At 45.5% G+C, this 22834-nt stretch overlaps 1 protein-coding gene across 3 annotated transcripts; it reads left to right on the top strand.

The window, feature by feature from the left end:
* Positions 1-4078: 4078 nt before the first annotated feature.
* On the top strand, positions 4079-22466 carry EIF4E2 (eukaryotic translation initiation factor 4E family member 2). 3 transcript variants are annotated; one of them, XM_021544246.3, is made up of 8 exons: positions 4079-4148; positions 4886-5000; positions 6108-6242; positions 8829-8933; positions 11735-11887; positions 11980-12116; positions 19473-19551; positions 21997-22466. In XM_021544246.3, exons 1-7 carry the CDS (start codon positions 4129-4131, stop codon positions 19516-19518), a joined length of 711 nt encoding a protein of 236 aa, XP_021399921.1. In that variant the 5' UTR covers positions 4079-4128; the 3' UTR covers positions 19519-19551; positions 21997-22466. The 3 variants fall into 3 exon arrangements, with proteins under 3 accessions (XP_021399921.1, XP_021399928.1, XP_085443368.1); XM_021544253.3 differs by lacking the exon at positions 19473-19551; XM_085587242.1 differs by lacking the exons at positions 19473-19551; positions 21997-22466 and adding an exon at positions 12608-12708.
* The last annotated feature ends 368 nt before the right edge of the window (positions 22467-22834 follow it).

Below are 22834 nucleotides of genomic sequence, written 5' to 3'. Positions count from 1 at the left end.
GTTCCCAAATTGTGCTGATTCTGCACTTTCCTGTAGGATGAAGTCTTGCCCCGACTCATTCAAAAGTTTCTGGAAGAACAATCCCCCAGTGTGTTTATTGATTTCTGCAGTCTTGGCTATTTGTGTAATCCCATGCAAATCAAGAGTCAGTGTAGCAAAGGGCCAGAGCCTACAAAAGAAGTTAATTTTCAGCTTGCTTTGTTTGTAGTCATGTTTCTTTGTGTTCCACTCCCTTCTGCCATCAAATGGATGTGCTTTTTGGATATTGCTTCACTACAGAGGCTGTCATGTGCCAGAGGCTGCTCAAAGGATCCCAGGTCATGGCAGAATTCCATGGCATCTCCTGGCCTCAGGTGAGCAAGGGCTTCCCTGTGATTGTATCAACACCTGGCAGGATTCCTCAGTGAGCTATGGCATGGAGTGGTTGTTCTTTGCCAAGGCACAGAGAGGAAGAAGAGCTCTAAAATGAACACTGAGCTCTGTTGCAGCCAGCACTCACTGCTGTGCTCCTCTTCCTTCTCAATAATGATTCCTCTGCAACTATTCCTGGCTTAGTCTGCCTACAGACCCTTGAATGTCCTGTAACAGCTCTCTTCACAGAGACTAGCCTGACTTTACATATATAATATGCAGCATCAAATTTGCCATGGGGCCAGAATCAGGTTTTTCCTCTTACCTTATGCCTTGGAGGGCTTTTTAATAACCCTGATTTCCTGTGTTAGACTGGGCTGTAAGAACCATCCAGAATAAACAGGACAAGCTGACATGAATGTGGCTTTGAGAATTACAGACAAGTGTTGACTTAAAATTTAGGAAGGAACAGGTCATTTGGGAAAGACTTCACTTAGAAAACTTAAGAAAAATTGTATTTAAGGTAATTTAAATCTGCCAGAACTGAAACTGAACTACCAGTGGAAAGCAGGCAATCGAGAAATGTATGATAATGGTCATCTTTGACACACTTCCTTGCAAGATAATTTTTAAAATAATTAAGTTGTCATGCATTTCCTACAGTCAGACAAGTGACAGTTGTGGATCGTTGCAATGGTTAGGCACAGTTCAGCTGTGAACATTCAGCCTGTAAGTGTTCTGTGAAGCCAAGATGTTCCTGGCATTCCCCTGCTTGTATTTCCAGGTGCAGCCCCAGGACACTTCCCCATCACTGCTGAGGCCCTCGGGAACTTTGCTGATGAGAAGGCTGCTGGCAGAGACACACCTGCAGGATCGATGAGCTCTTACTAAGGCTGAGATCAGGCACCACCAGAAGAGCTGGGTGACTGCACAGCCACAGGACTTCAATGCTGCATGCCTGAATGAGATGTTAAAGCTAACAAGTAATTGTCTCTTAGGCAGATGCTACATATTTCAAATGCTTCTAGTTAAAGTATTTCCAGCAGCACTCCTGCTTCCTCTCCTCCTTTTTTTCCTGAGAGATGGCTGAGCTATTTCTTTCTTTGAATTCAACCTAAAACATAAAGAGAGTGATGCTGTTCCACTCTAGGCTGAAAGAAAACTTACTGTGCGCTGTCTTCCTTTTCAGCAAGATCATATTTTTTAACAGAACAACAAGGCTGCTGCCTTACCAGCTCCACCAACTCTGTATGGGCCTGTGATGAAAAACAGATCTGTTGCTGGGAATTTGCTATGCCTTAAATCTCACTGCCTGTCTCCTATCTGCAGGCAGAGGATGGCACGCTCTCTACATTCGGAGTGCAGTGACCACAGATCTCTTCAGAGCGGGCTCAGACACCACCTTCACTTTATGCTGAGCACTTCATGATGGTGTAGCTGGAAATCCAAGGTGGGAAATGTGTGTAGCTGCACGTGTGTTGTGTCCTTGCTCATGGCTCATGATTCAGCTACCCTGATCCTCCACTGTAAGATGGCTTAGGAATTTCAAGTTCTGCACAGAGTCTGCACATCAACAATTCTTGAATGCTCATTATTAGCCCTTTTTTTTTAAATTCAGAATGACTCCGAGAGGTGTCAGATGCTGTCATTTGCCCATCCTGTGGAATTGTATATAAGGACTGAACAGCCCTGCCATATGCAAAAGCAGCTTTACCAAGAGACTGTGTGTTACAGCAGCATGAGTGAACCCAGGGTTTGTGGGGACCCAGTACACCACACTGCAAGGCTTCCCTGTCACCGAGGTCTCTTAATGCCACTAAGCTTTGGGTACAACCCTTAGACAAACCAAAGTCAGGCATCACACCTATGTTTACATTTTTTCCCAGGCTGCAAAACTACCCAAAGGTGAGTTTGAACAGCTCATGAGGAACTCTTCACTGGGCATAGGATGCTGGATGTTATCTATGTGCTATAATATGAACAAATCTGTACTGAGTTTGCCTCTCTTGTTGCAGAGATGTTACTTTTACCATTTTTCCATACAGGATTTCAAGCTAGGTCAGTGTATAAAAGTATTAATATAATAAACTTTGGTTTCCTTTAAACTGGTACAAATGAAACATAAAACCCACAGAAATTTCAGGAATGTATATGCAATTTATTGTATTAGCGGAATACTTTAAATCCCTATCCAACCTGATGTAGGTCATCTTCCCAATAAGACCTATGTGGTTTTGCGGGAAGATCAGAATCCAAGCTGGGGGTTTTGATCAGTGTGAAGCCTTCACTTCTGTGGGGTTTAGTGGTGTTCTTTCTGTTTTAAGTTTGATAACTGTAATTACTGTATCCTTTGGTGCTCTTTAGGAGTGCCTAATAATTTCTAAATAAGCTATTAGGTAGGAAATAACAGAGTGTGACCCTGTTTCTCACCCTGTAATAATTACTTGGCACTTGTATTGGGCAATTTTAAGAGAGTGATTGATATCTTGGCAATTTTTATGAAAAGGATCTCTTTATGAACAGGTCTCCATAGCGATTTGTGTAACACATTATTTCTGAAATATTTTGGTAAACTGCTGGTCTTCAGAGCACACAGATCCCATTTGGGGATCCCTTTTGTTACCAACCAGGAAATTCTGTATGAGTGTTTGAACTGTTTCTGCTACTAAATATTTCTAAATAATCTTCCGTGACTTCTAAGGTTATGAACACACGTCTGAGCCCTTAAGACAACCGGATGGGAAGGCCCATGGTAAGAATATTTAGCCTAGGGCTTGGGGGGCCCTTTCCCTGTCCTGCCATACTCCTGGGATTTCAGGAATATTGCTGAGACACTCATTGCCTTTGCTTTCAGATAGTAAGGCAGGAATAGCAGTGTTACATTGCTTTACAAGAATTAATACACTAACACACTATAGGATAGAGGATATGCAGTGCTTTACATATGGTTATACATACCATTTTTTTTTAATGCTCCTGATCCACAGACTTATGAGAGATATTAGTTGTTCAGCATAAATAAGTTTTAAGTAGACTGAGTTACACCAAGTTATAATACTGTGGATATAATACGGGGTTGTTCCTTTGCTTGCTTAGCATGAGTACCTAGATTACATAGGCAATGAATTTTTACTCTTTCCACATCACAAATTGATATAGAAACAGAAGCTACAGCACTCAGAACTCTATTTACTAACTCTGCCAGATAGCAGAAATTTGCAAATTTCAGAGATTTGCAAAGCACTGTGAAAATTCTGTACTCGGAGTAACGTGGGAACAGATTCGTGAAGTGCAAGGAGATGCTGAAAGAGGGACTATTGCCTTTATCCGCTATGAACTGTCTATTATCACTTCAGGAGCTTGCAGACTCATTACTGGGACTTTTTCCCATTTTCTGTGCCATCCCTCACTGCACATGAAGGAAACATCAATGGGGAGGGAGTCGAGCTGGGGTTTCCTGTTGCCACAGGAGGCAAGGTGGGAAAATTCTTAGAAGAGTAACTGTCTGAGTCCTCAAACTGTATTTACGGGAGCACAATTAATTGCACGGATAAGTTGAACTCTCTCCCCAGCCCGCCCCTCACGCCACACCCAAGATGGCGGCCGCGCCCTGAGGGGCGCTCCCGCCCCCGCCCGCCGTGCGCCGCGTTACGGCTCCGGGGGGAAACGCGGGCGGTGGTGGCGGAGCCGCCGGAAGCGGCGGAAGAGTTTCGCGGGCGGACTCAGCAGGGCGGAAGTCGCTGAGGCGGACGGGGGTGGCGGCGGCAGCGAGCGACGATGAACAACAAATTCGACGCGTGAGTGTCGCCCCCGAGCCCCCCGAGCGGCCCCCGGTGCGGGCCCTGCACCGCCCCGAGCCCCGCCGGCGCCTCCCGCCGCTGCCCCGGCGTCGGGCGGGCGAGACGCGATGAGTCACGGGGCTGCGCACAGCCCCGAACCTGCAGCCGGGGCCCGGCCTGGCCCCGAGGGGACGCGGGACCGGGAGGTGTGGGCGGTGGGCCGCTGGCAGGCCTGCACCGCGGAGTTGCGGACCGCTTTGTGGCTCTGCTTGTCTCGCTTTTTTCCGGCCCTTGGCAGGGAATGGGGCGGGCGGAGAGATCTGTGGGGTGCTGGGTGCTGGCGCGGTGTCTGCTCGTCCGAGGCGCTGCCTGTGCAGTGCTGGGGGCCGTGGGGAGCGGGGTGGGTAAGACTCGGCAGAGGTACGGTGAGAGGTCTTCGTGTGGGCCCCCTGAATAGCAGGGAACTTGAACAAGTAACCGGGGTTTCCTGTGGCAGATCAGTATCCAGCACAAACCACTTGAGTTTGTTCCAAAAAGCTGTTTCGTTGTTCACGTCAGCTTAAAAGTGCTTGCCCAAGATGCCTGTGATGGGCATGAAAGAAGAAGTAGTTTTTACTGTGTACGTTGTCAAGTGTAGATATCCAAACTGTGGTGGCCCTTGTACCACGGAGGAGCTTTGGAGCAGAGAACTACCTGGGCTTGGTATGGACCTTCTCAGCTGTGTGATGGCTCTCTTTGTTATTTTTCTTTACCAGATTGAAAGATGATGATAGTGGAGACCATGACCAGAATGAGGAAAATAACACACAGAAAGACAGTGAGAAGGAAAAGAACGATCGTGAGAAACCACAGAGTACTACCAAGAGGAAGGTATGGTGCTGGCATCTGCACTCCACTGCCAGGGCATGGTATGGGAGTGCTGGGGAGTCAATGCTCAGCTCAGGGATAAGGGAAAATATGTCTTGGGGGGCTGTGATATCAGTACGTTGCTACTGCTGCAGTGAAGACAGCAGCACTACGTTTGATTTTGGTAATTTGATGTCACTTTTGGAGGTCTCTCATCTGAGGGGTGAGTGCTCCCATCACTAACATAGTGGTACCCTGTCAGGCTTTTTAATGGAAATGAGTAATGAGGCTTTATTTTCATCCAAAAACAAATTTTGAAGAGGATGTGGGGAAAGGACTCATGTCTGACAGGACAGTAGTACCTTGAAGGTGGTTTAGCAGGCAGTGTTTGTGACACTCTTGAAACACCTTTTAAGATGTGTCCCTGTGTGTAAGGTAGCCTGGTGAAGAAAGCATTGTGTATATATCTCCCCTGGTTTGGTTTATTTTTATATCTTGTTCAGGAAAATTTCTCTGTCTGAAGTAATGCAACCCTTGTAAACTTGCCGAAGTCAAGAGGAAAGTAGAGATTTAAGCCCTGCGAACTCCTGTAACAATATCAAGTAGTACAAATAAGAGCTTTGATTGGGGTATTCTTTGTAAGTTTTGACTCCTGGCTGATGAGCTCTCATTAGCCTCTTTTGTGCTCATTAGAAGTATTTTTAATCAGAAATCAGTGTTTTGGAAATTAAAAAGTGATTGCTGCCCGCTGCTGGTGATGGGTTCTGCCAAAGCTGACATAACAAGTTCTTAGGTTAATCTTCCCAGAGCACTGGGGTGTTGGTTCCTTCAGGCAATTGGTGTCATCAAAGAGTTTAATTGCATTTGAATCATGATTCATTGTAAGTGGGGTTTATCATTCCCAGAGGAGGAAAGTGTCTTTTTTTTTTTCCCTTAATTTGAAAAAGTTCAAGGTCTCACATTTCCTTTTTAGTTGTTTTTTTTTTTTCCCTTTGAGACAGGCACAGGACTAAAAAGAATTCATCCACGATACCTCTGATGGCTCGAATGGTTGCTTTTATATGCTGTAAATGCAATTTTTCCCTTTTTAGAGGAGCATGCGAGGGGTAAACAAGCTTTTGTGTCCTGCAGGCTGTGGTGCCGGGGCCAGCTGAGCACCCCTTGCAGTACAACTACACCTTCTGGTACTCGCGGCGCACCCCCGGGCGGCCCACCAGCTCGCAGAGCTACGAGCAGAACATCAAACAGATTGGCACCTTTGCCTCCGTGAGTACCCCCTGCCAGCCCCTCCGCTGGGCACAGCCTGCTCCCCGTGCCCCGTGCCCTGCTCCCCGTGCCCCACTCCCCCTGCCCCGTGCCCTGCTCCCCGTGCCCCGTGCCCTGCTCCCCGTGCCCTGCTCCCCGTGCCCTGCTCCCCGTGCCCCGTGCCCTGCTCCCCGTGCCCCACTCCCCCTGCCCCGTGCCCTGCTCCCCGTGCCCTGCTCCCCGTGCCCTGCTCCCCGTGCCCCGTGCCCTGCTCCCCGTGCCCCACTCCCCCTGCCCCGTGCCCTGCTCCCCGTGCCCTGCTCCCCGTGCCCCGTGCCCTGCTCCCCGTGCCCCGCTCCCCCTGCCCTGTGCCCTGCTCCCCCCGTGCTGCCTCTGTGCACGCACAGGCCCTGCTCCTGGTTTGCCAAGGCAAATGAGCTCTTGAATTGCAGCAGGAGATGTGCGTTTAGCACTTCTCCTCTGCCCTGTGCTAGACCTCTGTGGTATAATGAGAAAAAAAAAAAAAAAAAGAGTAGCCATGTCATTTATTTATGGCTGGAGCATGAGAAGAAAGGAACAGCTTTTCTGTTCCATTTCTGTGCTGTCCCTCACGCACTTCACCCACATTCCCATCACAAAAGCTGTGTTTGGAATAAACATCTGGCACGCTGTATTTACCAACAGCTGGTGACCTGTTGTCTCTCTGGAAGTGATGGACAAGGTGCCGTTTGATGTTGCAGTCAAGTTCATTAAAAGGCATATTGCTCTTCCTTTCTTCCTCCACTCTGTGGTTACTTGTTCCTGGAATAAACTTGAGCGTGTCCTGGACAGGCGGTCTTGGGTTTTTGCATGGTGCTGGCAGAGTAAATATGCCCTCAAGGACCCAAGATATGTAAGAAAAATGAGTCCCCATTACTGTTCTAGAGCCCAGGAAGTCTGTTAGCTGTTTTATTCCTTTTTCTTTTAAGTCTGGTGTTTGCCCAGTTTTTTCAGGGTCACTTATAAATGCTAATTCTGCCTACCAGTATATATTCTCTGTAATGTGATAATTTATAAAAACAGTCCTTTATTCCTTCTGGAGGCTGTGTAAAAATATGCCTGTCTGAGCAGCTGGTTTGTGTTACTGTATCCACACAGGTTACAGTGAGCCTGTTGTGGTGAGTAGTTACTGCTTCTATTAGCCTGTGTGAGCAAGTACTTTCAGTTCAGGGGATGAAAAATGTGGCTGCTGCTTGATGTTCTGCCAATAACTTTTCTGTCTTATAAATCAGTGTAGACTTAGCATTGATTTTTAGCTCCTTAGAGGAAGAACATCTTGTTGAATATTCTGTTGTCTGCTCTTTGCTACAGAGAATTTGTTGCCATGGTCAGATGCAGTTCTGATAGGATGGAGAGAGACTGGCCATTATATGTGATAATGTGTTTGGGTCAAAATTCTGTTTAAGGAGATGGAAGAGAAAACTTCAGAAAGAATTGTCTAGCTGAGTCTGTGTTCAGATTTATTCTTGGCTTTTCAGTGGAATGCTCTAAAAGCTCTGAAATGTGAACCACTAGAGGGCACGTTCCTTCACTGTGGGAGTATGATTTCCCCATGGGTGTTTGGACGTGCCTGACAAAAATAGATTGCTTCTGACCCTTCCTCAGTCTTGGTTCATAATTTTATTGGCTATAAAAGCAAATTCCAGCTTGGATGGCAGAAGTCACAGATTGGATGGAATTCCAAGTGCTGACTGAGTCATTAAGGTCTCTGATAAAGTGCTTGGGGTGATGTCTGCCCCTTCCAGCTGCCCTGCTGGTCTGCTTAATAGCTATTGTCTTACTGAATAGAGTCTTCTTAAAATATGGAACTTAGTATAATCTCATCCACTGCTTTGTTTAATTTTAAAGATCCATCCTCTCTTACCCAGAGATTCTCAAAAGATAAATATGTTGCTTTTAAGAACTATGAAACATAAATCCCTTTCCCTACAGTCAGATTGTCTCAAGCAGACAGGGGTGCCAGAATGGAACTGGTTGAAGTGGTACCAAGTGTACTATGGCAGACTGTAAAAGGAAGTAAGAGGTATTTAAATAAAAACTCTGAATAGTGCCTCCCAATTTTAAACTAGCACCAGAATGTATATTTTGTCTTAAAATCTGCATACAGTAAAATTAAATACAAAAAAAAAAGTCTTATTTGAAGGCTTCTGCAGTTTCCATTGTCACAGAGAGTAGTGATTGTGCAGGGTAGAGAGGCTTGGCTGTAGCTGATGCCTTTGACACATACCCAGTGATTGAAAGTTTGGGCAGTAGAAGTTAAAAGATATATTTGGAACTGTTCACCAGAGCAGTTTAGCACAGATTTCTTCAGACAAACACTGAGTGACTTTAGAGGCATCTACTGAATGGTTCAGGTGGTCACCTGGTAATGGAGCCAGTCAGAAACAGGCACCCAGGCTCTGACACTACTGTAACCTTTTGTGTTGCCTAATCAACACCCTGGTGATGAGGGAGTAGAACAGAAGAGGGGAAGGTGGCTCTGGAGAGCTGGTGTAAAAATGGCAGCCTGTTCCTGTAGAAATCTTGAACAGTTTGAGCAGCCTCACTGTGTGGTTGGTGTCATTGCAGGTGGAACAGTTCTGGCGGTTTTACAGTCACATGGTACGTCCTGGGGACCTGACAGGCCACAGTGACTTCCATCTTTTCAAAGAGGGCATCAAACCCATGTGGGAGGTGAGTTGGAGCTCTCATTTCTGCTTTGATATCTTCCCACAATATTTTGGAGGGAACCTTCTACAGTGGAGGAACTCTTGTCATTAAATGGCACTCCATTAGGTTTTCTTGGGTGAAATCACAGTCTGGGTTTCCTGTAAACTTGTCCTCAGAACTCTGTCCATGTAATCTAAGAGTCCTGCTGCCAGAGAGGGAAGATGGGGAAGTTGCTGGCTGCACCCCTCAAAGGTTGCTGAGCTGCCATTGCCAATGGAGGGGGTACCCCATAGCTACCTCCTGTGACAGCAGTGCAGGGCTTTCCTCTGGAAGGACTCGACCTCCCCAACAAAGCTTACAGAAACCAGCCCTCCTTTTTCAGTCAAGGAGGTGCATATGGTTAAAAGCCTGCACACAGAGCTGGAGATGGAGAAACAACTTTGCCTTTTATTTATTATTTGCTTTTTTTTTTTTTTTTTGTTTTGTTTTGTTTGGTTTTGTTCCAGAGCAGTGTAGTTTGCTTCTATTTCTATCTAAATCTGTTAAAAGAAATTTTAAAAGAATCTTTGCCCAGCAAATCATTCTTCCAGTTCCTGGCCTGCTTCCAGCAATGACCAATAGCATTCACAATATGAGGATTTTATGTGTTTCTCTGAAGTACCTAATTATACTGCTTGGTCTTGAGAAATTTATATGTGACCCTCATTAGCAATTATTTTAAGCAAGGTATTTTATAGCCAGTTACTGCAAATACTATTTATATAAAATGTTTAACCCTCTTTGGACTCCTGGAGAGCAAGTTCCTCAGACAATGTGTCAACCAGAGAGTTCCCAAGTTAATGATACCAGAATTTCTATAAAGCAATTCTCAGCAGACAATTTAAGATGGAGGTAGAGAGATTCTTTAATATTTTTACTTCTGGCCCTACTTCCTTCTTATATTTCTAGAAGAGGACCTGAGATCTCACTTCCGGCCTTCCATTGCTGCATGCTTTGAAGGGTTTTGTTTATGCTTCTTTCTCTTCCAAACCAATCCTTAGTTACTGTCATTCTTATAGGTACAGATGTGCCTGTGTGTAGCTATGATCTTTTTCTGCATCCATCTTTGCCTCTTCTGCTAAAGTCAGAAGCACTAAGCATAATAATCCCTGGTAATTTACTGGGCTGCAGATCATTATTATTCTGGTGAAGGAAAATCAAATGCTTGACTGAACCAAAGCTTGTTTAACCTGAAAGAACACTAACAACAACTGTAAAGCACATGATACAGCATCTGCCTCCCAATCACTGCTCTCTCTCTAGCTTTGAACCTGCTTAAGCCACCTTTGAGATATTTTTAGCAATAGCACTCTCTTCTGATCCCCATTAGTCATTGTGGAAACTTTGAGGAGTTAAGCCTAGTCTAAAGGCTGTGATTTTCGCAACTTGGAAAACAAGGGTTCTTAACAGAAAGCAGTTTGCTTCTCACAGGATTCTGCCACATTCCTAGAACTTATGTTGATTTGGATGGCTCCTGTCATGCTTTGAGGTTTGTCTGGAGCTGACACCCTCCCCTTTCAGGCCAGCACATACCTGAAAAGTAGGAGTCAGGTGAATGCTGCTGTTATGCTGACACTTCCATGTTTCTTCAGGATTGCTTCATTAGCACTTGCTGTCTCTGGGAGAGCAGACAAATGTTTCATTTTATCTAAGCCCTAGAGAAGCTTTAAGGCTAAAATGAAATTAACTTTATTTCTTTAAGAAGGCTGGGCTGCCTTGCCTGGCATCATCGAGGTGTGTCCCAGCTTGGCAGAGGGGATTGCTGGGGATTTGGAGACGGATGTCCTGTTTTGTGCAGTCCCCTCTGAGTCATCCTTTATTCTCTGTTTCTGTCCTAGACCTGTCTTCCCTTACCCTTCCTAACTGCCACCTCTTTGACTTGTTCCTACCTCTCTATCCTCAGCTTTGGATGGAACTTGTTCCCCTCTCACCTTGTAAGATTTCCCAGCTACAGTGTTGTACCACTGAGAATGCCACAGTGTTCTGCACAGAGGACGAGCTGCTCTTTGACAAAGCTGTGCGTTCTGGGGAGCAGGGGAGGCTGTAGCAGTTTCCAGCTCTTTGTCAGCTTCAAGATACAGAATCACAATATTGAGGTGACACACTGGGTGCTTAGCATTAAATTTTTTTACTTTCTCCCCTCATTTTGGCTATTTCCCTGGGTTGCCACAGTCTGGAGCAAACATTCAGCTGTATGATGTGTGATTATGTCAGAGAACAGGGTGGTCCTTTCTGTGTTAGCAAACTTGTGAGCCCATTCCTGGAAATGTGGAAGGGAAATGCTTATCAATTTTTCGCTGGCTTTTGAAATACCATTTTGCAAACTCTTTACTGGCCTTCCATGCTCTATGATGAGGGGTTCTCCTGTTTTACAGGCATCTTGTTTTCCAAGCAGAACTACATAGACAGAGGATTAGAGAAATGGTGAATCAATGTCGGGTTTAGGAGTAGTTTTAAAGTCCTTGCCTTTGGGTCTGTTTGTGAAAATTGGTAGCCTGGTGTTAGTCTTTGCTAGTAGGATCAAAACACTAGAACTCAAGTCATCAGAGCATAGAACTTTGTCTGGAAGGCTGAGGGCCGTTGTTTCAAGTACTTAGTATTCAAAGTAAGTGGTTTTCTTCTGTCTCTGCTTATATGGGGGAGAAGTGAAATAAAATGCTTTTGCGTGAAAATACCTTCCTTGCCCTACCTAATCAATATCTCCTCCTGTTTGTGGCTCTGCTGTCTTGTGGGTAGCAGAAAAATAGTTAGGAGAAAACAAATCAATTTATTTCCCTTCTTCCTAGGATGATGCCAACAAAAATGGTGGTAAATGGATTATCCGTCTGCGGAAGGGCTTAGCATCACGGTGCTGGGAGAATCTTATTCTGGCCATGTTGGGAGAGCAGTTCATGGTGGGGGAAGAAATCTGTGGGGCCGTTGTCTCTGTCCGATTCCAGGTGAGTGCTTTGGAGAACTGGCACATGCTTCCATGTGGCAGGGCTGCAAAAAGCACCCTGTGCTTACCCCTCCCTCCCGTGCTGTTCCACAGGAGGACATCATCTCCATATGGAACAAGACAGCCAGCGACCAGGCCACGACAGCCCGGATACGCGACACGTTACGAAGAGTGCTCAACCTACCTCCCAACACCATCATGGAATATAAAACCCACACCGACAGCATCAAGTACGTGTGCTGGCCAGGGGGGTGCTGCAGGTTGCATGTGTGCTTGAGCAGCTCGGTGCACGGCACGGGCCTTGGCAGAAGTGCTCGTGTGCGTTAGGGCTGTTCCTGCAAACTCAAGTGCAAACAGCAGCCGTTGTTGCCAGCGCGCTTTGAAAGCCAAATTCCTGTGTTGTTGTTGTGGGTGTTTGGTTCTATGAGCAAAACCTTTTTCTCTTTTAAATGTGTGATCCGGGGTTATTTTAACAATCCACCTAGCCTGTCACTTAGGTGATGGGCAGCCCGGGGTGGGACTGTGGCTTGATGTATTCAACGACAAGATTGCAGTGGGGGAATTGAATAATTTGAATAAATAGAGATTCTGGGGAATAAAGTGCGGAAGCTAACAGGGATTTATAGTGCCATTAGACTTATAAATGGTCTTGGGAAAGTGCTGTGTGAATTTACAGTGCTGTACAAATGATTTCTAATCATAATAAACGTCATATATTAAGTCTTCCAGGCCCTAGTGACAGAGGCTCTTTAACAAGACTAGAAGATCATGGTACACAGAGAGCACAGCTGTATTTTTAAATAAATGTGTTATAGCTTACCATATCAGGCCATTCAGGTGACTTTTATTTCCCACAAAGTGACAAAAAACTGCATATATAGGTATTGGTTAGAGGTGAGTAATATGTTGTTTTTCCTTTTTTCTTAAGTGTATTATAAACTAATAGGTCATAATTGATTAAACTATAGACTGATTAGGTCATATTGCTTAAATTAATACTTGAAAAGGTGCACACAAAAAGAAGTGAAATGAGTAAGACACTGATGTGGCAGAGTTTTCTAATCTTGCTTGTAATGAAGGTGCAAGTATCTTTCATTACTTTCTTTCATCATGCTGGCTTGTTCCACGTACTCATGCTGTCATCAGTCTGCTGTCATTTTGATGGGATCCATCCTGGTTCTAGCAGACAGCTGGCTTCCAGTTTTGAGTGTGGGTCACTAGTAATTATACAGAAATCTCACTGAAACTGCCTGTAGGCATTTAGTGTTCCATTTGGCCCACCCTCCTATGTGTGTGGGAAAGAGAAGGGAAAGAGATTATTTTTTCCATGATTTTGCCAATAACGTTTCTCATGCACTTTTTGCCAGGAGAGGGCACTGTGAACTCTGTCTATGTAAGGAATAGCAACGTGTTCATGTGGACACACAGCAGAGTATTTTACTCCTATTCAGCAGCAGACTGCAGACTGTGGTGATGCGGTTTTGTGGTGAGAGCAGGGAGGTGTTTGACTTCTCTCAGTCTCTGTAGTAAAAGCTGTCCTAAGCTGCGATGGTGGTTCATGTAGCAAGTGTAGAATGGGAATGATGTGGCCTTTCCCTTGTGAGCTATCACCACCAGCACTTCCTAGCACAGAGAATGCTGCTATAGCAGTGTTTGTTTTGGGTCTGACAGGTGTAAGTCCTTGAGTGATGGTGCATCCAGAAGTGTGGCCTCATTTCCCTACACCAGTGTAACGTGCTGTGCTTGCTGCCCTCTCTTCCTGCATAGCATCCAAGTTTCATTTTGTGATGCTGACGTGTGGTGCAAAACGAGCTTGTCTGAGAATAACAGGTGTTGGAGGTATCAAGTTTAGTAGCTCAGATTACAGCTGGGAGCAGTTCTTAAATAGAGGCCAACTGGCTTGTCTCCCTCTCATTCTTCTGTGGGTAGGAGGGATAGTCAGGAATTGCTTTGATGATGTCCCAGTCAGGTAGGTTTAAGCAATTAACCTTCTGCCATGTAGAGCATCATGAAAGCCCCTTCTTTCCCATTGCCTCGCTTAAGCTGCAGCAGTCTGATTGCAATGCTCTCCAATATCTTCTTCCAAAGGCACTGGTGTAAATTCAGAGCAGAACTGCAGTCAGTGGAGTTTCTGTGTAGTGCTGCACAGACCAACTTCTTGTGCCTCTCTTGCCTGGTACTAGCAGGCAGCAAGGGGCAGCAGCTGCAGAGAGGTGATGGTGACTGCTTTGTGACAGAGAAGAGCAGGACAGCCCCAGCTTTCAGTCTGACTCTGCTTGGATAGGCTTCATATCGTTAAGGTTCTCTCACTAATAAAGAATCTCTTGTGTAACTAGTTCTATCCTCCAAGAAGTCTGGCTCCTTTTCCTCACCCATCTATCAAGTCCTGTTGAAATACTGTCCGTCATGAATAAACTCCACTTATGCTGCACATGTACTATGTGATTTATGACTGGGGAGGGCTTTCTAGCCAGCACTCTATATTCACACTCTGGCTGTGTTTCATGAAAAGCTCTAATGGAAGAGCTGTACTCTAGGCTTTGTCAGGGCTGCCTTTTGAGGGGGGGCTCATGGCATTTTTCATTTGTATGGGCTGCATCTCTCCACTGGAGCTCTGCTCATGTGCGGGGTTTGATTGGCATTGATTGTGCTTCAGGGAAGGGAGCATGCTTAGCAAGAAAAGAACAGGCATTTCTCAAAACCTTGATTTTTAGGTAGTGAATTGACCTGGATTAGCTTTTGACACACTGTAAATTAATGCTTCTGTAGAAATTGCTAGCATGCCTCTCACTGTGGAACCTGGGCCCTGTGTTTCAGGTTTTGTATATTCCTTTTGTGATGATGCATTTCATATTAAATCATTTCTAGACACCATTTTTCATGAGTTGTCAGTGAGGCTGCAGCCCCCTTTGTTTCAGAAAGTGGTGGTGCTGCCAAGCTGCAAAGTACCTGTTGCGTCACAGCTATTCCAAGGAGCTGTTCTGTATTCTGTCCTTCCTGCTGTCAGTGGTGGGGCTTGTGCATTTAGCTAGATAAGCAGATCTTTCATTGCAATTTTCCTGTGTTTGTCCTTTCTCTTGCTTGTGATATTGACAAGCTGCCTATATGCTAGCGAGTAGAAGGGTCAGCCTAGTCTGTATGAATTTCCAATCTTGCTAGGAAAGCTAGAACAATCTCTTGGACTCTGCCAAATTCTAGGGTATTTATAGTACCTTAGATGTTACAGTGCTGAGCACCTAAGAGAACATATGTGACATTTTGTGGGCTGCCTTGTTTCAGTAGCTGGAAAGAAATTGCTTCTCTTTGTTCCCTCAGAGGTGCACTGAGAGAGGAGCACTCAGATGCAGTGAACCACTTAATAGGTTCAGTTCATCAGTGCTGTTAACCTTGGAGGTGACAAGGTCCAGAAGTGACAGTGACTTATGGACAGTGGTACTTCCTGTGGCTTGGAATTAAAGGCAAAATACCCAACCTCTTTTGCTGCCATAGCAGCAAATGTTTGAAAGCAGATTGTTGCCAACCACAGCCTAGCCATGTCTCAGCAAAGCCACTGAAAATATTCAGGTATCTGCAGTTGGGGAGGGGTGGAGGGGAAGTGATCACTTTAACATTTGACTTTGAGCATTGCAGCATGAAGTTTGTGGCTGCCTTGCATACACCTTCACTCTGCCTGGGCTTATCAGCCTTTCTTTTCTGCACTGATAACTGTGTGGTCAGTGACCATCTCCTTTCTTGAGAGCTCTCACCCACAATACTGTCCAGGAATCCCAGGCAAATTCAGCAACACTGCTTCCAGTGCCAGGAGAGACCAGAGCAGTGACCATCAGCAGGTTGCCACTGAGCAGGCTGGTGTGGAAATGTTTTGGTTGCTGTGTGATGTTACAGATTGTCCTGTCAGCTCTATAGCAAGGCTGCTTTTTCTGAAAACAAAGCTTCGCTTATTCCTAAGTGCCTGCTGCAGTGAGAGCTGATCAGGGTATAAAACTATCTTTTCCTTTCAAAGTCACCAGTGATAACTAATGGGATGGCTCGAGCAAATGAGAAGAATAGTTGATCTTAATAGAGCTGGCACTGGGTTCATTTCACTGCAGGCAGTTGGAGGAAATGGGCTCAGACTGTATTGTAGGTAGGAAACGAGGATATCCTATGGAGGGAATAATGTACTATAAGAAGACTACAGGGGTGAGGTTCTCAGGACAAAAAGAGAGGAATGGCAAAAAAGGTGAGGAATTAAGAAGATAAATCCCTGTGGAAGGGACAGGCGTTGTGCAAGAAGATCAGTGTTTATGAAACAAGTAAGCTGCTGGTCGGGTGCTTGTGAGGTCTCCCTTGTCACAGCAGAGTTCAGCTAATCCTGTAACTGTTGTGGTTTTAAAGCATTGGTTTCCATTTGCTTGTTAATTTTCAAAACCTTAGGAGAACTCCTCAGTGCTGCTGTTCTGCTTGTGTCACCTGTGCCTTTGACTGTCTTAAATGGAGTGGGCAGGGTTAACCTTGCCTAAAGAGAAATGGTTTACAGATGGGACCTTCACACATTGTCTGATGCCTGTCAGGGGAAGGCAGGGTGTCTTGGGTCATGCCAGCTCTAGAGCTGCTTTGTTTCACCTTTGTCCATTCAAGTCTGAGAAAAGGAATAAAATCTAGAGGAGAGCAGTGAGGTTCCAGATCTGATAGCTGTCCTCTGCTCCTGAGTCTGCAATACTGGCTTCTTTCATTTATCACTTCATTCTCCAGTTCCAGTAATGTTTCCAGGTGCTGCAGATCTAAGAGCACTTGCATAGACCTGGCCTTTGAATTGATGGATTCAGTGATTCATTCTCCATCAACATAATATGCTTTATTCAGAAGTGTACATGACTTTGTGAAAGGCTTCCTTATCTTGGTGGCCTGTCTCTTACCAAAAAAGTGCCTATAACCTATTTATTTTGTGATGTTTTTTTCTCAAGGAGGTCAGTTTAGTTGTGTTTATTTAATTGTGTTTTATTGCCTTTGCTCCAGGTACTACCAGACAGGTAAAAGAATTCTTTCAGGCTAGAAGACTACCCTAGATGTTTTTTTCAGGTTGTTAGTCACAAAGTTCTTGTCTGGCTGTGAACAAATCCCAGGGGAATCACCCAGAAAGAGGTGGTACTGCTCTGGACACCTGCAGAGTGTAGTGAGTGGACAGTGTGCTGGGAGGTTCCATGTGGGCTGGCAAAAGATACAGACCTTGGTGCCCTTTGTAAGGTACCATAAGTGCACTCTGAGCCCTCTGAATCCTTTTTAGCTGGAGAAGGAGAAGGTAAGGAGCAGGGTTGCACAGAGAAATACTGGAGACAGACTACTGGGACTTAATTGAGGATGTTTGCAGAAAACAGCTAGTGCTGCTTGCACAATAGTGATTTGGAAAGTCCCTTGAAGCAACTAAGATTGCCCTTCCTCTTTTTGCTGGAGTCTTCCTTTTTTTTTTCTTACCTTATTTTTTTACTTTTTTTTTATTTTATTTTCTGGGGAGATAGTGGCTTCTTTTCTCTTTTTTTTCCCCCTCCATCTTACGTGGTGGGGCTAAGGGAGCTCTGTCTGAGTCCTAATCCTGGGCAGTGGGAAAGAAGGTGGGAAGATTCAACAGTTGTGGGTCAGGAATGAGTGTGGAAGAACAGCTCTGGCTGGCTTTGTTTAGCCTGCTAACAATTCCATTTCCCATCTGTTCAATGGAATAATCCAAGTGTTGGGGATCAATTCACTGAGTATCTGATCGCTGTGCAGACAGTATGGCAATAAGGTACTAAAAATGTCTATACATAAAAATAACCTCTTAGACTCTCTGGCACTGTGCCTTTGGCATGTCACAGGTCATAAAGATTCTGCCAGATTAAATTAACTGGCAGCCTTGTTCAATATGGAATGAGAGCAGTTTGCTCTCCTAGCATAGTTTAGGTACATTAGGGCAGACACATCCTGGTGGATTTTTTCAGTCAAGTCAGCAGATAGTTGGAGTCATTAGTACTATAATACACATGAAGGTCTTGAATTAAAAATTCTTGGCTGGAAGAGCTTTTTCTTTTTGTCTGTGAGGACAGAGATGAAAGACTGTGCATGATGTTATTGGGATGTTGGAAGAAGGAACTCCTTAGTGTGAAAGGGGTAATAAATTATCGATCATGTTGACAAGTAATCTGCCCTTGTGTTCCTTCTGTTGAGAAGTTACAGGTTTGGGAGAACTATGGGAGAGGAAAGAGAGATGTGACTGTGGGTGATGGAAATATGGTAGAGATACAAGGGAGGTTGGAGGGAAGACATGAAGGTGGAGACTCTGACAAGTCTGGAAATGTGCAAAGATTACCAGCAATTAAGAGGGCTTCAGATTCAGGGTTTCTCTTCTCCCTAACTTTCTTCTGGAGAGAGGCTGTTGAACCCCAAGGTCTCTGTGTTCATTTGGGCTATGACTTGCTGGGAAAGAGCATGTGACACCTGGGCTGCTTTTGCAAATGCCATTTGGGAGCTTGACTCTGAGGCTCAGATAAGAGCCGGGTTGGTGGTCTGGTTTTGGCACAGGTGCTGACTACACAGGGTTTCCATTTCTGGACTCTCCTGTTGTGTTGCACTGGCCTGATGAAGCAGTGCACAAAGCAAAATGTGAAGTAGCTGAGCAGTACCAGCAAAACAATCTAGAGGGTGGTCTGAGTTTTTGATTGACCTGGGTTCTCTTTAAGGTCCCTCCAGCTCCATGGGACTCTGCGGCTTCAGAAGGTGGCTTGGCATGTGCTATAGGCACCAGTACTGTTTTGCTGGGCACAGAGAACTATGAAGTTCTTTGATGTCTGTGATCCTAGAAGATAATAGCCATGCTCACATTAACCTCAGCATGTTTTCCCTGAGAAGGTTTTAAGTATGCTGCTTTCATAAAACCGACAGCAATTTTTCAGTCTGCTGCCTTCATCCGTCAGTAACATTCTCCACCAGGGAATGCAGTGTTGGGCCTGTCCCTCTAACTTATCTAAAAACATTTTCATTTCAGATAGTTGTGATGTTTTTACTGGGTCGTCATTAACAATGCAGGTTTACAATAGGAAATAAGAGTTCCTAATAACAATTGGATTCTGCTGCCTGATCAAAGAATTTTTGTAAGAACTAAGCTGTGTGGCATTAAAAGAAGCCCCTTTTGGGGGGATTACCTACATATGTAATGTGTTGCAAAGCATGAGGCCAGTAACTGGCTGAGTTTAACCAGCCAAGGAATGTGATAATCCTCCAGAAAGACGTAACATGGGCTATTTTATGAGCAATAGGAAATGGATGTTCCATTTGTGACTAGGAAGGTCATACCTGTCTCTGGGTATTAATGTGGCTTTATCACCAGCAGCCAGTGGGAACGCTTCATGTCTGTGCAGAACGCTAAAGCTGCCTTGTGCTGTCAGATGTTTGGCTGGATTTTAAGGATGCTTCTGTCCACTAGGGCTATCAGAGAATATTGCCTTGCTCTCTGAAGACAAGTGCCTTTTAAACGTTATTGAATGTTTCTGCTCTCGTTAAAAGTTAAGAAGCCTTTGATCTGAAGTGCTATTTTTTGGTTTTATTTCATTTTTTTTTTCCCTCTGGCTTGCCAGGGCCTGGGAGGAGTTTCATGGCCTGGTGAACAGCAGTGGCCGCTGATCGATCGCTCCCCCTCCCTCTGTCACACCCAGGGTAGGGCCTCATCTTTCTTCCTATGTGACTTCATGGCATACCTCTCAGCTTCCAACCTTCTTCCCATGGGCTGGCATGTTCTCTTGTCTTAGGGGCCTGATGGTGGGTCCATTCTGCAATTTGTTCTTTTCTGAAGGCCAAAATTATTTTAATTTTTTTTTTTTTGACCAGACACCAGCATTTTCTGTTGAGGTGCTGTGTGCTATTTTGCTAATGTGTCCTTCCTGTGTGTGAGGCACTTATATCCCAGACCTGGTCCCAGGAGGCTGAGAGGTATGTCTTCAGCTTGGGTGCGTTGCCTAGAGTTGATTGTAATCAGGTATGGAGTGGTAAATTAATCCTAAGCACATCCAGAGGGTGGACACAGAGAGGCACCTGGGGCCTGACACACAGCTCTTTAACAGTGGGCTGAAACAGAATAAATTAATTGGTCAATAAAAGCTTGTTCAGGAAGGACACCCAGTAGCTACTGTAGGTAGAAATAATAATGTTGTGGCTAATGAGACAACCACGCTCTACTGCTGGTAGTCAGCCAAGATGTGCAGAGAAGATAGCCAAGGTGAGCCCCAGGCTGCTGGGAGCCCCACAGCTCAGGTTGTTTTTTCCTGCAGTGCCCACTTCTCTGATAGCAGGCCCTTAAGAAGGGCCAGCAAGAGGCCTGGCCATGAGAGCTGGGTTGATTGTAGCCAAGTGGGATCACTGGATTGCCGAGTGCCAGAGCAGAGGAATCTACTGGAAGGAAGCATTTACATTGGGAACTGGGCACTGGAATGTATTTGCTCCAGCATTCAGCTCTGAGGAGCTGATTGGGATCCCAAAACCTCCCTCAACAGCATTGGGCATACCTTGCTCTGGAGTTGTGGGTGAAAATAATACCTCTCTCCTCACAGGTTTGGCTTTTTGTGAGGATCAGTGTTTACAAAATACTACACAGGCACTTGGTAGTGTTGTTATTGTTAGATGACATTCACATGTCCTTCTGGAAGAGGAAACCAGCTTACTTAAATATATACCAGGCTCTGAAGGCAGCAACTGTGCCAAGGGTACAGGAAAACAGTGGCTGAGTTCATTTAGCTCTTGGCTGTATTGGGTGGCCTGTGCTGAGCAGAGATGAGTAGAGGGCCTGGTTCAACCCAATAAAGGCAAAAGGAGGGAAAATATAGGGAAAATCTGTCCACTAAAGAGCTACCTAAAGTGTGCTGTCCCCCAGAGGTAGATGGCAGAGGTGGAAGTCCAGTATGGGATAAAAAGCCAAACCATTGTTGCAAATTAACCAGAATCCAGTTAATGAATCCTGAATCACATTCCCAAATAGCAGCCTGGCCTACTCTTCTGGCAAGTGCAAAGGTGAACCCCAGTCTTCTGCAGCTTGGTTTTTGCTGTCAGGTGGTAACAGAGTAACTTTTTTAACTCTAAAAAGTGGTTTTTGCTTCCTTCTGTTCTTCCAGTTCTCCAGCCCACCTCCTGGAGGTGTTCCAGCCTGTGCTGGTACTGCGGCCATGCAGCTGCTGGCAGCACACAGTGATAGCTCACGTGTTTGAGCGGAATTTCACAGTCCTGCACAGCACCTTGCTGCTGAAGTTGCTGCCTTTGCTCTTCAGCTATTTGGTGTGGTGTGTCCTGGGGCATTCCCTAAATGTTTTGGCTTGGGCAACTTACAGCCCTGTCCCTGTTTATGGGAAGAGCTGCCAAACTTATCTTCTCAAAGCAATTGTAATCTCCTTTTTTTCCAACACACTACCTATTAATGTGGGAGTATGCTTTGCCTGTTGCTGCTGCTCACAGGCTGGCAGTAAGCAATAACAGACTTCTGCAACCTGCCCCATCTTCAATTGCTGCAGTGCCATGAGACTGTACTGAGGGAGGTTGCAGACCTTGGTCAATAGCCCCTGAGGCTTGTGGCTGTACTCTGAATGAGTAGAAGCTGCTGAAGAAACTTGTCTATCTAAACTTGAGGGAAACACCCTTTCCAGATTAGATACTCTTTTAAAGTAGGAGAGATCAGAGAGCTAAACTTGTTGACAGTATGACTGAATACAAGGGACAGAGGCAGGAGGGGGAGGTTGGTCTGATAGTGTATTTGTGCTCCAAGCCGAGTCCCTGAGATAAATGCTAAGGAAGAGACCTTGCAAGTTGTTTAAACAGCAGAATCCTTCAGGAAAGTTTCCACATTCTATCATGTGCTTTGGTCACAGGAGATGACAATTTTTCCTTCTCATTGAATGAACCAGGATCTCCCTCTGTTCCGAGGGTTCTGGAGTGACAGCTGACTTGTGTGAGAAGTCTGTAGTTAGGAAGATCTGCATGGGAGATTTAACAGGTGTTGTTTTTGAGTGATGTACTGGGATGGCAACACTGGTAGCTGTAGTGGGGAGAATGGGGAGGTGCTGTGATCTGAAGGAATGCACATCTTTAACCACTTTTTTTCTTCCCTCTGTTTTCCAGGGATAATTCAAGCTTTCGAAACACAAAAATCACATTGTGAGAACAAGAGTTGGCACTAAGCTCCTCTCTCCGTGTTGAAAGCACTGGGAGTGGCCTCCGACCTCGGAAGGGACTCATGGGCCACTCTCACACTCCTCCCTGGGGGAAGGATCCATCTGAAGCCCTCCAGCAGCGGTGACAATAGAGGCCGATTTTGTCTTACACAAACTTTTTTTAGCAGTGGGGCGGGAGGCAGCCTTTCAATTAGCGGCGGGCCCCTGGGGCCGCATCTTGCAGCACTTTCCTGTCTTTCTCTACATGGCACGCAGGATCTCTGGAATTCTGCCTCAACATCAGAGCCTTTTGCTGAGGGATACCAGTATTACAAATCTCTCTGCAGCTGGGAGGAGCATCCCAGTTGAGAGTCAGCCCTGTGGTTTTCAAATGCCCCTTTTCAGTTCTGCCAATAAATTATTGGGTCTCTTTGTTTCTTTCAGTCTCTCATTTTTTGGCTGTGTCTGAAATTCAGTGTGGTGGTATTTCTCTAGGCTGCTTGCTTTGTCTTTGCCTCTTATTTGTACTTCCAGGTTAGCAGTGCCTTGTACCCACCGCTATTTGTTATGGAGAGGGATTTGAGCTTCCCTTAAATCAGGACAAAGGGATGTTTGGTGTCAGTTGCCTTCACTCTGATGGAGAGCCAGCAGCACTGGCTGAATTCAGGGCCAAGCCTGTTTCTGGTGTGCACTGGTGTTTGTAAGTCTCTGGCCACCTGGGAAGCTGGGCCTCCAGTGGGTTTAGAGAAGAGGGTGAGGCCCAGCCTGTTGCTCATAGCTGCGTGACAGCTGTGACCAGAAGAGGG

This window comes from Lonchura striata, chromosome 9 (genome assembly GCF_050655825.1).
Source record: "Lonchura striata isolate lonStrDom1 chromosome 9, ASM5065582v1, whole genome shotgun sequence".
Lineage (NCBI taxonomy): Eukaryota > Metazoa > Chordata > Aves > Passeriformes > Estrildidae > Lonchura > Lonchura striata.
The sequence above is the reverse complement of the archived record's forward strand: the minus strand, read 5'-3'. Positions and strand labels throughout refer to the sequence as shown.